A 12,250-nucleotide genomic window follows, 5' to 3' on the forward strand; every position below is an offset into this window, starting at 1 on the left:
ACCGGGGGAATCTGATATGGACACCAGCTGGCTGCAGGAACTTAAGTGAGATAAATTGCAAAGTAGTTAGTCTATCCTTCCCAGTTGAAGGTAGCAGACAGAGGTTTATCTCTCAGGATGTGCCTGTAGTCACACATTCTTGAGGGAATGAGGCAGGTTTGCATCCTGAGGTAGGACCTCAAAGAGATAACGTTAGCATGGAAACATTGAGATGCTGCACTGTACACAGCTAACCTGCGTGTGCTGCAATATTTCAGAAAAGTTGTAAAAAAGCAAAGGAACATTTTCAAACATATACACACAGTACACACACATTAAAACAATTCCATTTGTATCAGAAATCTTTCTTTTGATAAGTGTTCAATAATTTAATATTTAATGTAGTTTTACAGTGACTATTAGCAGAATGACATGTTTATTGGAAACCTGTGAAATATCACCTTTAAAGTGCTAATTTATGTTTGTATTGTAGCTCAATTTATTTTATTTAGAATGTCTGTTTCCATTGATCATTATTCAAGGAAAGAGATTTGATTGATTATCCTAGTTTCTAAGTTTGCCTTAAAGAAATAATCCACTGTAACTGGTATTACTATTAAAATGACTGGGCAACCCATTAAAAGAGTTAATTACACAGAAGTGAGAGGATAATATTAATTATGTACTAAAATAGATTTTTATTTGCAGTAGAATGACATTCCAGCTTGACCGATGATTTAAAAAATTGCTGTCATCACTAACTGTATTAGTATGAATAGCTGTTAATGGGTGATAAGTGATAACACTGACGGGGTACAATATAGGGGCTGCTTTTTACAGTAATTGTAGCATTACTTGTCAATTCTGATATCTTCCTCCCCAGTCATTTTGATGTATTTAGTGAGATATGCATGTGTACATGTCAACATCCTGTGTTGCCATTGTGAGTACTTACCAGAACAAAAAACATTAACAGATTATTATTTCAGATAAGTATTATCCTTCCTGTGGATAGTAGTAGTTCTTTAGAAATTAAGATGGGTGTACCATGTTTTTATGTGTACGCTATTTCACTAAATAATAATAACAGTTAACATCAGGGTTTGTGTCATCCAGTAACTCTGGATCAAATCCTGAACTCACTATATTTTCATCCAGCTGGTCGTACAGGGAGACAGCTGGAGAAACTCTTGCACAGTTATCTCAATTGCCGTTGTTTTTTTCTTGCTCTCCACCTAACATGCTAACTGCCAGACCTGAATGCAATTGATGTTCTCAGGGAAGTTGTCAAAAAGCATTCTGGATTCTGAATGGAAGAAAAAATAAAACAAATCAATCACTTCAGTGTAAAATAACAGAAATCTATTCAACATCACACGATATGACACTGTATCCAACAGATTTTGCATCCAATGGTGGATTTTCCATTGAATTCATACAGTTTTGTGTGTATTCCCTGCTTTTTGAAGGTATGAGCTACTACAGAAGCAGCTTTTCCTGCTGGAAGAGGCAGAAGGAGGTTTTGACCAGTTCACACGCAGCTACTTGACCTTTGGTGTGCAGCGACGGCCTGACAACAGTCTGTTTTTTAAAGAGTGGGCTCCTGCTGCAGAGGCCCTCTTCCTCACCGGTGACTTCAGTAAGTAGCCTGAGGAGAAGTGTCAGCTCCTGAACAACATGGCATTAATGTGATGTTCAGTTTGTTTTCCCAAATTGGTGCTCATTTATTATTTGCACATGCATGTTCAGTGTTACCATTCCTACAAAACTGACCCAATATGGAGGTGAATACACTGAAATTACACCTGAAAGTTGTGGCTTTAACCTCATAGTTACTGTTTTTTGCTATCACTTCATTTGTACAAAATAGTGAGTCTTTTTGCATTAGGAAATCTTCCTTTGGTTGGCATGGCAGGTGTCCTCATTGTTTTTTTTAAGAAGCATGCAGCAAGCAGATAAAAAAAAAAAAAAAAAAAAAAAAAAAAAAGTATGCTTCATTCCAGTGTACTGTATAATAACAATCAAGTTTGCAGTAATAAGCTGGATTACTCAAAAGGAAACAACACTTTAATAGAGAATTACATACACAGTTTAAGCTAAAAAGGAAAAAGAGATTTCAGTGCAAACAGAAAGGTTGCATGTCTTCATGGTGCATTAAATAAGAAATTTGACATTTCTGCACAAAAGGGCCAAAAATTAAGAAAACGGGGAGTGAACTGTAGTACAAGGGTATCAGCCCTTTTGATCAACCAACCTGGGAGCAGGGAATGTGGAAAATATTGATTACACAGGATAAACTTGCATACTGAAGGGGGTTCTTTTGAATGTGGGAGTGTTTGTTAATATTTTAGTAGCTGGTTATTTCATCATCGCCTGCAAAGTTGTTGAGTGAGTGCAACCTCTGTGTTTGCACTGAAATCTCTATTCCCTCCGGTCTCAACTTTGAAAGTAATTTCAGGTTAATAGTCTTTTGAGTGTTATTTTCAGTTAATGTGGGCAGTGAAAATGCAACAAAATAATTTATTTTTGTCATCATTAACAAGATTAAATGAGACTTGCTCTCATTTATCAAATAGATATACAAGGTAATACAAGCCTTCTGTGTCATTTTCTTTCTTTTTTTTGTATCTTTTTTTTCTTTCCTTTATCAAATATATTAATGAGCTGTGCTCTATTACACATGCCAGCAGTAATATATAACTCTCAACGGACAAACAAAAGATACGAAAAATGTAATGTAATAGGAAAAAAAAGAATAACAAGAAGGATGGTAAAAGAATTCAGACCTCTGCCCATAAATCAAATACCGTTTGCCCTGCAACACAACGCCACAGCACAGCGCCACAGCCATTCTGAACTGACACCCTGCAGGTAGTGATAAAGGAAAGCAAATGCTAATAGTAATACCCTCAGATTGATACTGTGTGCAAAATTGTCCCTACACATTTTTTGTGCTAGTTAGTTCTGTTGCTGCCATTCCCTCTTTCCACATTTCTCCTGTTCCTTTTCCTTTTTTAATTATCTTCCCAGGACCTTGGGCAGCAGCTCAATTCCAACATTCAATTCTGTGAGAGATTACATTTTGACACGGCTCAGTCATATTATTTGATTTCAATTTCATAGTAAATGTGGAAACAGCCCAGCAGCCCTAGTCATGAATATGGTGCAGGTTGGATGCATAATGCTCTGTTTTTTTGTCAGAGGAGTTTAAGCAAAGGAAGATAAATAAATTGTGAAAAATATGACTTGGCCTGGCTGTGAAAAGTCCTGGTGTTGTGCCCGGTCACTGCTGGAGCATCTCCTGTGATTCATTTTTTATCCTGCTGTTGTTTTTCATGAATAGCAAACAGATATGGATTACTGAATAAAAATGACATCCTAAATTGACATGCCAATGTGGATGCTTTATAATAAATGTTGTGTGTCCTAATATATTCCTGTCAGTCAATGACAATTGATAATGTGGTATCAGCAGGTTATGAATGAATGGCTCTCTGTTGTTCCTTCAGAGATATAATTCAATGAGCAGTGAAGTGGTATTTTATCAGTTTTTCTTTTAGATGACTGAGCTTACTGCTTTGCTCGCTGTTGCAAAAGTCACAGGATACAGGAGAGCAGTGCAGAGTACAAAAACAAGACAGAATTATGTAACAGGTTTTAGATGAGAGAGAGAATGTAGAAGTCAGAAAAATAAAGAGGGCCTGTGACCACAGGAGGATGTTGAAATAGAGCAAAAGCCACAATAATGACTATCAGCCACAAGCTGTTGTTAGCACAAGGCAAAGTGGCTACACACTGCTGTAATAATGAAGAATGTAACTGTTAATTGTTTTATTTGCAATGAAGAAGAATTGAAGCCCCTATGGTTGGGTATTAAAGTCTCTGACTTTGGCTGCTCCTCGTGGTAAAATAAATGAAAACACTAAGAGCAACAAGTGTGGACTGCATAAATTCCCTTTAAGCGACTTTTATGTAATCAAAACGTACCAAATAATTTATAAGAAGCTATAATCACATAACAATTCCACATATGCAGGCTTTAAATAAAAAATAATGTATATAGCACAGCACAGCTGTAGTAGTACTATGAGCCTTGTTTTGGTCAGCATAGCACATTAAAACGATGCATGAATAATTTGCACATTGGTACAAAATAGAGACCGTAATATTCAACTGAAGTGAAGCGAGGTCTTGACCCCCACTTCAGATAAATCTGAGGAATCGCAAGGTGATAAACAAGATAGGGGCAGGGGAAAACACATTTCTGCTACACAAATGATGTATTTTTTTCAGACTTTTCACAAACTGTGATCACTTCATACCAAAGGATACCAAAGGGACACGAGAAATTCATGTACTGACTTGGCTGCTCTGTCATAGGCATCTATGATGATATGGCTTCCTTTGATCAGGATGCAGCTAATCACAATTGATGCGTGGCTCTGTGCTGTAAACCAATTAATCTGTGTTTAAATCCTCTCTGTGTTCCACCATAGATGGCTGGGACAAATTCTCCCACCCCTACACCAAGAAAGAATTTGGCAAGTGGGAACTGATTCTACCACCCAAGCATGACAAGTCTCCAGCTGTGGATCATAACACCAAATTCAAGGTAGAGAACAGAACATCTTCATACCCATTTTCATGCTTTCCTTAGGTGTCATCTTGCCGTGGCGGTACGAGGAGTTGCCACTGTAACGTACGAGGGAGATTCCCTGTCATGTGTGGTGTCTTATGAACCAAGTGGAAACCTGGCTTGTCGCCGTCAACAACATGTCATACTCACAGCACGCAGAAGGGAGATTACTGTATGTACACAATCTGCACAGTGGAGGGTAGATGCACCTGAGGAGCCCAACTGATGGCTTTTATTTCAGCCCTCAGGACATTGTGCCGTGTTTGTTTGTGCAAAACACAGACTGCAGTGGGTGTAGATGATTGGTTTTTAGCTCTAGTAAATAATTCATCAGGGTTAAATGCAAAAGACGCACCTCCCATTATGCACTGCCTCCCAAGCAAACAGCGCGGATGAGAAATAATCCTGAAATGAGATGCCAGACATGGAATGGATGGCATCATGGCGTCACTCTCCTTGGGACCAGGTCATCGTTGGTACACTCCTGTGCCCTGGACAGGCTGCCCAGCTCCCATTGTCAGCGGAGGTCAGTCTAAGGACGATAAGAAGCAGATGGAAATGCTGGCACCTGGCCTTTCCTTGTGCACCCCTGCTGCCTATGAATGGCTGTCTTGCTGTGAGCTCCACTTTAGAATTAGTTCCACAGCACTCCCTCGTGGAAGCACAAGCCTAGCTCCAATCACTCTCGTGTAGAGCAGCTTGCCCTTCCATCCCCTTTGTTCAGTGCCCAATTTGTCTCCATAAACAAGCAGTGTCCCTTTCTTGGTATTGGGTACAGTATTTGCAATGTGCTCTTTATGCCGAGAGTATGCAAGTACACACTGAAGTGAAGTGAACCGAAATGTTTTGTAGGCGATCAAACACTCGCTTTTTCATCCACACCTAACTAGTCGCATATTGCCTGGCTTAAGTTGTTTTTTTCTGTTCATGCATCCCCTCAGCCTGCCCAGCAGTCTGATATTTCTTTAATGTGCCTAATGCTGGCCAATTGGTCTGAAGGACCACCGCTCTGTCAGGCTTTATGCCAGTCCATTTATCCAACTATCTTTTCCTAATCCTATAAACTGTGAAGCATGTCATAAGGGGAGCCAAGCAGCTAACCCCCAGGTGGCCTGGCCATAATGAAAAAACCCCAGAGGGGGGTTATGGCCAACGACTCGCAGGCAGGTGGCATTGGAACAGTCATTACTTCACAACAGTAGCCAGAATTAGTTGGGTTCTAATGCCCGTTTCTGCAGGGGACAAAACAGGGTGAACACATACTGTGAGTAACACTACAGGATCGATTTCTTGGTGGGTTTTTCCAACTCACATGCTGGCTTTCTTCTTTCTTTTTTGACTGGAAAAGGCAAAGTAGCTTGTCGGTTAGATTTCCAAACTATATTTATTTGCCCCCCTTCCAATCCTGAATTTCAGACATAATAGATGAGAGGCAAAGGATAATGATTTATATTTCCTATTTTCTAAATTGCTCCCTAGCTCAAATCCCATCTCAAGATTGGCCAGCGACTTGCTGTGTTAAAACCAACAGAGGAGTTGCTCCCAAATATAAAAGATAGCATAAAATTACCAGTGACTCTAGATTCACAACAACAAGTATTCTAGTCATTGTTGTAGCTTTTTATCCTCTACACCATAGTATGTATGTGGTGTTCTCTATGAGCCCAGTAAAATATTTTTAAAAAACTGTGATTGTTGCAGTGGCGAGCAGGGAGCTGCTTGTGGAAGAGGGGTGTTTTTATATTGTTGACACATTGAAAAATGTTTGGTTTATTGGCTGAACAATCTGCACCATCTTTTCTGTATAATGGATGGGGAGTAAAAGCACAGTTTTATGATGTAAGCATTTCATGTCTGAAAGATGTAAATAAATGCTGACTTTAAAATCTCATACAACCAGACACAAGAACACACAGGAGTCACAGAGGATCTTTAAGCTTCTGTTGATTTGTGGCCAAGCCTTTTAAACCAGAGGACTGTTATTTCTGGCTCAGTGTTTTCCTTTTTTATAATTATGCTTTCACTTTATTAACACTTTTTCCATTTTACTAGTCTGCATATTATTATACTTTATCCCTCCTTCTTGTAGGTTTTCAGTCAACATTTCCAATTCTGCAGTGTGTGTGTGTGTGTGTGTGTGTGTGTGTGTGTGTTTGTGTCCCCTTCCTCGCAGCTTATGCAAAGTGCCTGTCTTTTGAATGTCCCCTCTTTATAACATTGTTTAAGTGCCCTTGCTATAACATAATACTCATTTGTCTTATTTTCCCAGGTGGTAGTTCACACTAAAAACGGTGAGCGGCTGTACCGGATCTCGCCCTGGGCAAAATATGTCACCAGGGAAGAGAAATCTGTCATCTACGACTGGGTTCACTGGGATCCCCCCCAACCTTACATTGTAAGTTATTTTATATATATATAGATGGATGAATAGATAGATTGATAGATATTTATATACCTTATCACAACTTGAAAAACTTCAAAAAAGAAAAAGTTTTATCACTCTAATCACTTCTGTTATGTGTTATCAAATGACTGTATGATGGGTTTGCTTAATGTAGACTCCAATGTTCTAGTTCATCCATCACTGCTTGTTTTTTTTGCTGTGTGTTACATTTGAAATGAACCTTACATGTCATTTCTACAGCTCTTGTGGTCACTCTAATGTGTGTGCTAGATGGTGCTGATTTGAGAGGGTCTGAATGTGTCTCAATGCTACTTGACGTCCTCAGCACAAGTGTGCACAAGCAAAACAATAAGAGGCTATTAAAGACCACCTTGCTTTCTTTATGGCTTGTTATTTGGCACCGTTTTAATTAGAGAAGACCTCTTACTGGCAGTATATTCGCTTTATTTACAAGTGGCTCAATCATGTACTTCAAACAGTGTGTTCACAAGGCCTGGTGGGTAGCCACCAGGAAATTGGTTCTATGTATAAAACAAATCTCTCTCCCATTGTGTAACACAGACGATAGATAGATCTTTTAATATTTAATGTGTGCAGAACCATCATCAGCCTCTGTGGTAAAATATTGGTGCCAGAGTCCCAGAAAGCCCACACTGTGTCTTTGACCTTATGGTTCATAATTACTCACCAAAGTTCTGTATTTTTAGCCTCCAGCAAGTGCTGGACTTGATGATTTTCTGTCCAATTTTGGTTTCCTCTCCAGCAAATCCACCCACGGCCAAAGAAGCCCACGAGTCTGAGAATATACGAGGCCCACGTGGGCATCGCTTCACCTGAGGGAAAGGTCGCCTCATACACCAACTTCACAACCAACGTGCTGCCTCGTATAAAAGACCTGGGTAAGATATGTGACCACAAAAGATTTTTCTCTTCCCTTTTGGCCTCACTCTTATTTTGTTAGCTACTCAAGTCTGGAAAATGTGTACAATAATCATCCTGCTTTGATCCTCTTCATCCAAGTGACAGAGCTTTTTTTTTTCACTCAACTTGATATTTGTATCTTCTCCAGCCAAGAACAGAGAGGAAGTGAAGCATTTAGGTGATGTTTGTACATACCTCCCTACCCATGAAATCAGAGTCAACAATGTGGATAGAAAAACAATAGTTTGGGGGGTTTGAACATGCGAGGACCCTATTGAAATTCTAAGGATCATTATTCCTTCTCCCGAATGAATTGCAATTTTGAAGCCCTAAAGGCGCTCAAAAACTCACCAAACTTTGCTCACATGATAGACGTGGCGAAAAATTACGTATTTTAAGGGTCTCTCATATGGCCGTGGCAAAATGGCTCCATAGCGCCACCTACAAAATTGGAAGAAATCAGCCGCCGTGCCACGTTCAACCTACATGCACGAAAGTTTCTTGGGACATGTATCATATCAAGACACACAAAAAAGCCTCAAGAACCCATACCCTAAATTCAACAGGAATTCAGCTATTTTCAATTGAAAGTGCGATTATAACCCATTTTTCACCGTTTACAGGGTTCTTACTTTAACTCCTCCTAGAGAATGAATCCGGCTGTGCATTCTAAAGGCATTGACGATGAAAAGTTGAGCTATCTGTGAGTTTTCGTCGATGGGCGTGTCCGTGGTGTCAAAGATCAACGTTTCGCCATAAAACAGGAAGTTATTATAACTTCAATGTACATGCTCAGATCTGTACCAAACTTTACATGGTAGATAACAGTCCCGTCCTGAACACATCTACATGAAAATATTCACTCAAAGTCATAGTCCCTCCCACTGGTAACAGGAAGTAAGCTGTTTCTGACAAAAATCATTTGATTTACATGGCATTTTCACAGCATGGTCCACACTTCACCTACTGCTGCACAACATATCTGCTGTGCTACTTTGAGTGCAGGTGTTGTCTAGCGCCACCCAGGGGGCGCAGCTGCGTGTCTCGGCGCAAGGGCCCACCCAACGCTGCTTGCAGCTTTTTATTTTAGAACTGTGTCCTGTGCCATCTCTGTCAACACTGGTCCATAAAACCCTGCAAGACATGCTGTGCTACTTTGAGTGCTACTGTTCCTCTAGTAGCAGTATTTTCAGTGGCAGACCTGTCATACTCCCTCTGCACAAAACCACATCAGCAAGTCAACATCCTGTTTACTGGCATGACCTGAAGGGATCACTGACTGTTGGACAGCATTTTGTAAAGAGGACTCCACAGCACAAGTCATACAACACACAGCAGCTATGGCTCCAAAACTGACAACTTGTTTCCATTTCCATGATCTTGAATCAGACAGCCAATAGCAGACAAAGGCCACACTGCAAAAACTGAGCTCTCAAAAACAAGGGAAAAAAAGCATTAAAATGGGGGAAATATTACTTAAAATAAGTTAAATTATCTGCCAACAGAACAAGAATATTTCACTTGCTACTTAGGGCCAATAAAACTTGAAACAAGTGAAATTATCTAACATAAAAGCCGCCTGGTAAGAAGAAATATCTTCAGACAAAAAAATATATTTGCTTTCAATTAAGATAATTAATCTTACTAAGATTTTAGTTTTTGCAGTGCATCTTCCTGCATGTTGTATCATTCAGTGAAACAAATGCCCTGAAGACTTGTACTTGTTTTTTTTTTTTCATTCTTGAATTCTAACTGATAAAAAACAACTATTCATTAGTTGACTGTGTCCTTCATATCTAAGACTTTAAGAAAATAATTAAAATTTTGGCAGCATTAAGATTTCACCTTTATTTTATAAAAGAAAATTAAGAGGCAGATGACTCTTAAAAATTGGTTTGCATAGCAAAACAATAAACATAGTTTAATTATTTGTTAAGTTGAAATACTTCAATAATGTTGAGTGTAAGAGTGATTTTCAGTGATACTAGCAGTACATCTTATGGCAATGTCTGCCTACTGACCCAACACAAATTTAGTTTTCTTTACACTTAGATTTTTGAATTATTGAGTGTTTCTATTTCTAGTTGATCCCTTAACCAAAAATATGACTTGCCATGATGAAAATTCATCATGCCTACATAGCATAATGGTCCAGTCTCATCCAAAACAACACAGTGAAAAGTGTGAGAAACTTGATGGTGGTGCTATGGTAACTATTTTAATTTTAAAAATTTTGTGATCCACCACCGTGCTTTCACTTTTGAGCGCTGTCGTAAGTGTTGTCATCACACATGTGACTCTTCAACTGCGATGTGTGATTCATTTTCATAATCACTGAACTTATGATAAAGAGCTAGATTCAAATGCGATTTTGTGGAACAGACAGATCCCTGTCTTGGTTCGCAATTCTGCACATATGAGATGTGGCATTATGTTGCATCCAAGTACAGCCTGCTGCACTGACATTATTAAAAGGCACAGACATGACTTGCACAGCAAACCAGGAGCAATCTGATAAATGCTGTTTCCTTGGTTGTGTCATCCTGTTTAGTGGGAAAGGAAACTGCCAGAGTAAATGCTGTCAAAGAATCTTACCTGCAGCTGCTGAGGGAATCTGAACAATAGGATTCTCCAGGAGGCTAAACTCTACCGTCTCAAGTGACTGCTGCCTTTGCCTGCCATTTCATTTTCTTGACTGTGGAGAGAGTGTGTATATATATATATATAAATAAAAAGAGAAACTTCCTCTCACCCCAGTGCTTTGTCACACTCCTTCAGAAGCCAAAGTTTTTTCTCTCTCTCTTTCTCTCTAGCCTGAAAAGAAGCTGCAATATAAATAAATAAATCTGCTCCACACAACAGTGAAAAACCACAGGGTCTCCCTCTGGAGTGTTCAGTGGCAGTTTAAAAGCCTGTTGTTCTCTTATTCATAGAAGCAGTTTTCGTTGGTCGTTTTGAAATGTTGTACATGACCTCCTGACTCAGATAGCTGGTGTTTCCCTGTAGCCACAGCTTTTCTTTACGATACTAGGGCTTGTGTCGAAAAGGAAATGCCTGGAGCTCATATATACAGTATGACTGACACAGGTCAAATAGTATAAAGTCATAATGTTTCCAGATGCTTATTGTATTAATGTGGCCAAACATAATGTTGTCAGTCTTTACAGTATAGGTACTCAAAAAACTTGTACTTGTTGTGATCTGTGTGACTAACCAACCCCACGCTTCATAAGAATTATTTGCATTTCTAACTGATGTTTGGGATATGATCTATGTAGCTGATGATATTTTAAGAGGAATCATAAGAAAAGAGAAGATGGCAAGAATAATATCCTCTCCACATCCCCAATTTGAGGTATCGGTTAGATAAAGTTAGTTCAAGTATCTGGCGGGAAAGCTTTGAACACTTCAAGAAGAATCATTTGAAATAGAGCAATGTTTTTTCTTTTCTTCTCTCTTCCCTCCAGGTTACAACTGTATTCAGCTGATGGCTATCATGGAGCATGCCTATTATGCAAGCTTTGGATATCAGATAACAAGTTTCTTTGCTGCTTCCAGGTAAATGCTTGTGAATTATTATATTGGTAGTAGTAGTAGTATTGTAGTTTTCATTGTTAGTGTCAGAGTCCACTATTCCTGTGCCAGAATTAAGTAATTCAGAAGAAACAATACATGCACATATTGAACATGAGCCAGTGTGCATTTCAAATAATGTGGAAGAAAACATTGTTCACTGTTTTTCTTAGTCAAAGACAAAGCAGTGTGAGCAACTCCCCACTTGATAGTCACCTTAAATCAAGGTTAGGAAGTCTGACACCAGCAATAATCTCTCTCTGTAAATACATTTGCTGTTAATCCAGAGAGTGGAGGGAGTTATAGATAAAGGCAGAGTAGTCTGAGTATTTATCTTCTTTCAGAGATCCCTCCTTCCTTGCTTAGAGTAGAGCATAAAACCATGGTGTAATGCATATAGTGTAATTTCACCCATGATTGATCTCTCAGTGTCATTTAAAACCTGAGCGCTTGAGTACCGGGAAGCGGTGCCCTGTTTTGCAAGAAAGTTGATATAATGATAGCTAGAAGGACAGACGGGACATTTTTGGACAATATGAGGAATGTATGGAAAGATACACTATGTGTATGTTTGTATATGAACGTGTGTATGAATACACACAGTTGCTCTGTGGAGTGTGCTGTGAGTTCCACAGTGTCTTCTTTATGACCATTTAAATATTATTAAGGACTGTAGAAGAGTTATAAACAAAATCTATTAAATAAACCATTTTAACAATCTGACTAGAAGATATGAT

At 39.0% G+C, this 12,250-nt stretch overlaps 1 protein-coding gene across 1 annotated transcript in view; it reads left to right on the forward strand.

Moving 5' to 3' along the window:
• gbe1b (glucan (1,4-alpha-), branching enzyme 1b) overlaps positions 1-12,250 on the forward strand; it is an 85,221-nt gene that overhangs the window by 9,204 nt on the left and 63,767 nt on the right. The window contains exons 2-6 of the mRNA XM_038694127.1: positions 1,449-1,618; positions 4,476-4,591; positions 6,885-7,010; positions 7,783-7,918; positions 11,408-11,498. Of these exons, the coding sequence (XP_038550055.1) occupies positions 1,449-1,618; positions 4,476-4,591; positions 6,885-7,010; positions 7,783-7,918; positions 11,408-11,498 (639 nt within the window). The remainder of the gene's footprint in view (positions 1-1,448; positions 1,619-4,475; positions 4,592-6,884; positions 7,011-7,782; positions 7,919-11,407; positions 11,499-12,250) is intronic.

The sequence above is a fragment of the Micropterus salmoides genome, unplaced genomic scaffold (genome assembly GCF_014851395.1).
Source record: "Micropterus salmoides isolate LMB-PRFRI ecotype aquatic unplaced genomic scaffold, ASM1485139v1 Ms_hic_scaffold_3, whole genome shotgun sequence".
NCBI lineage: Eukaryota > Metazoa > Chordata > Actinopteri > Centrarchiformes > Centrarchidae > Micropterus > Micropterus salmoides.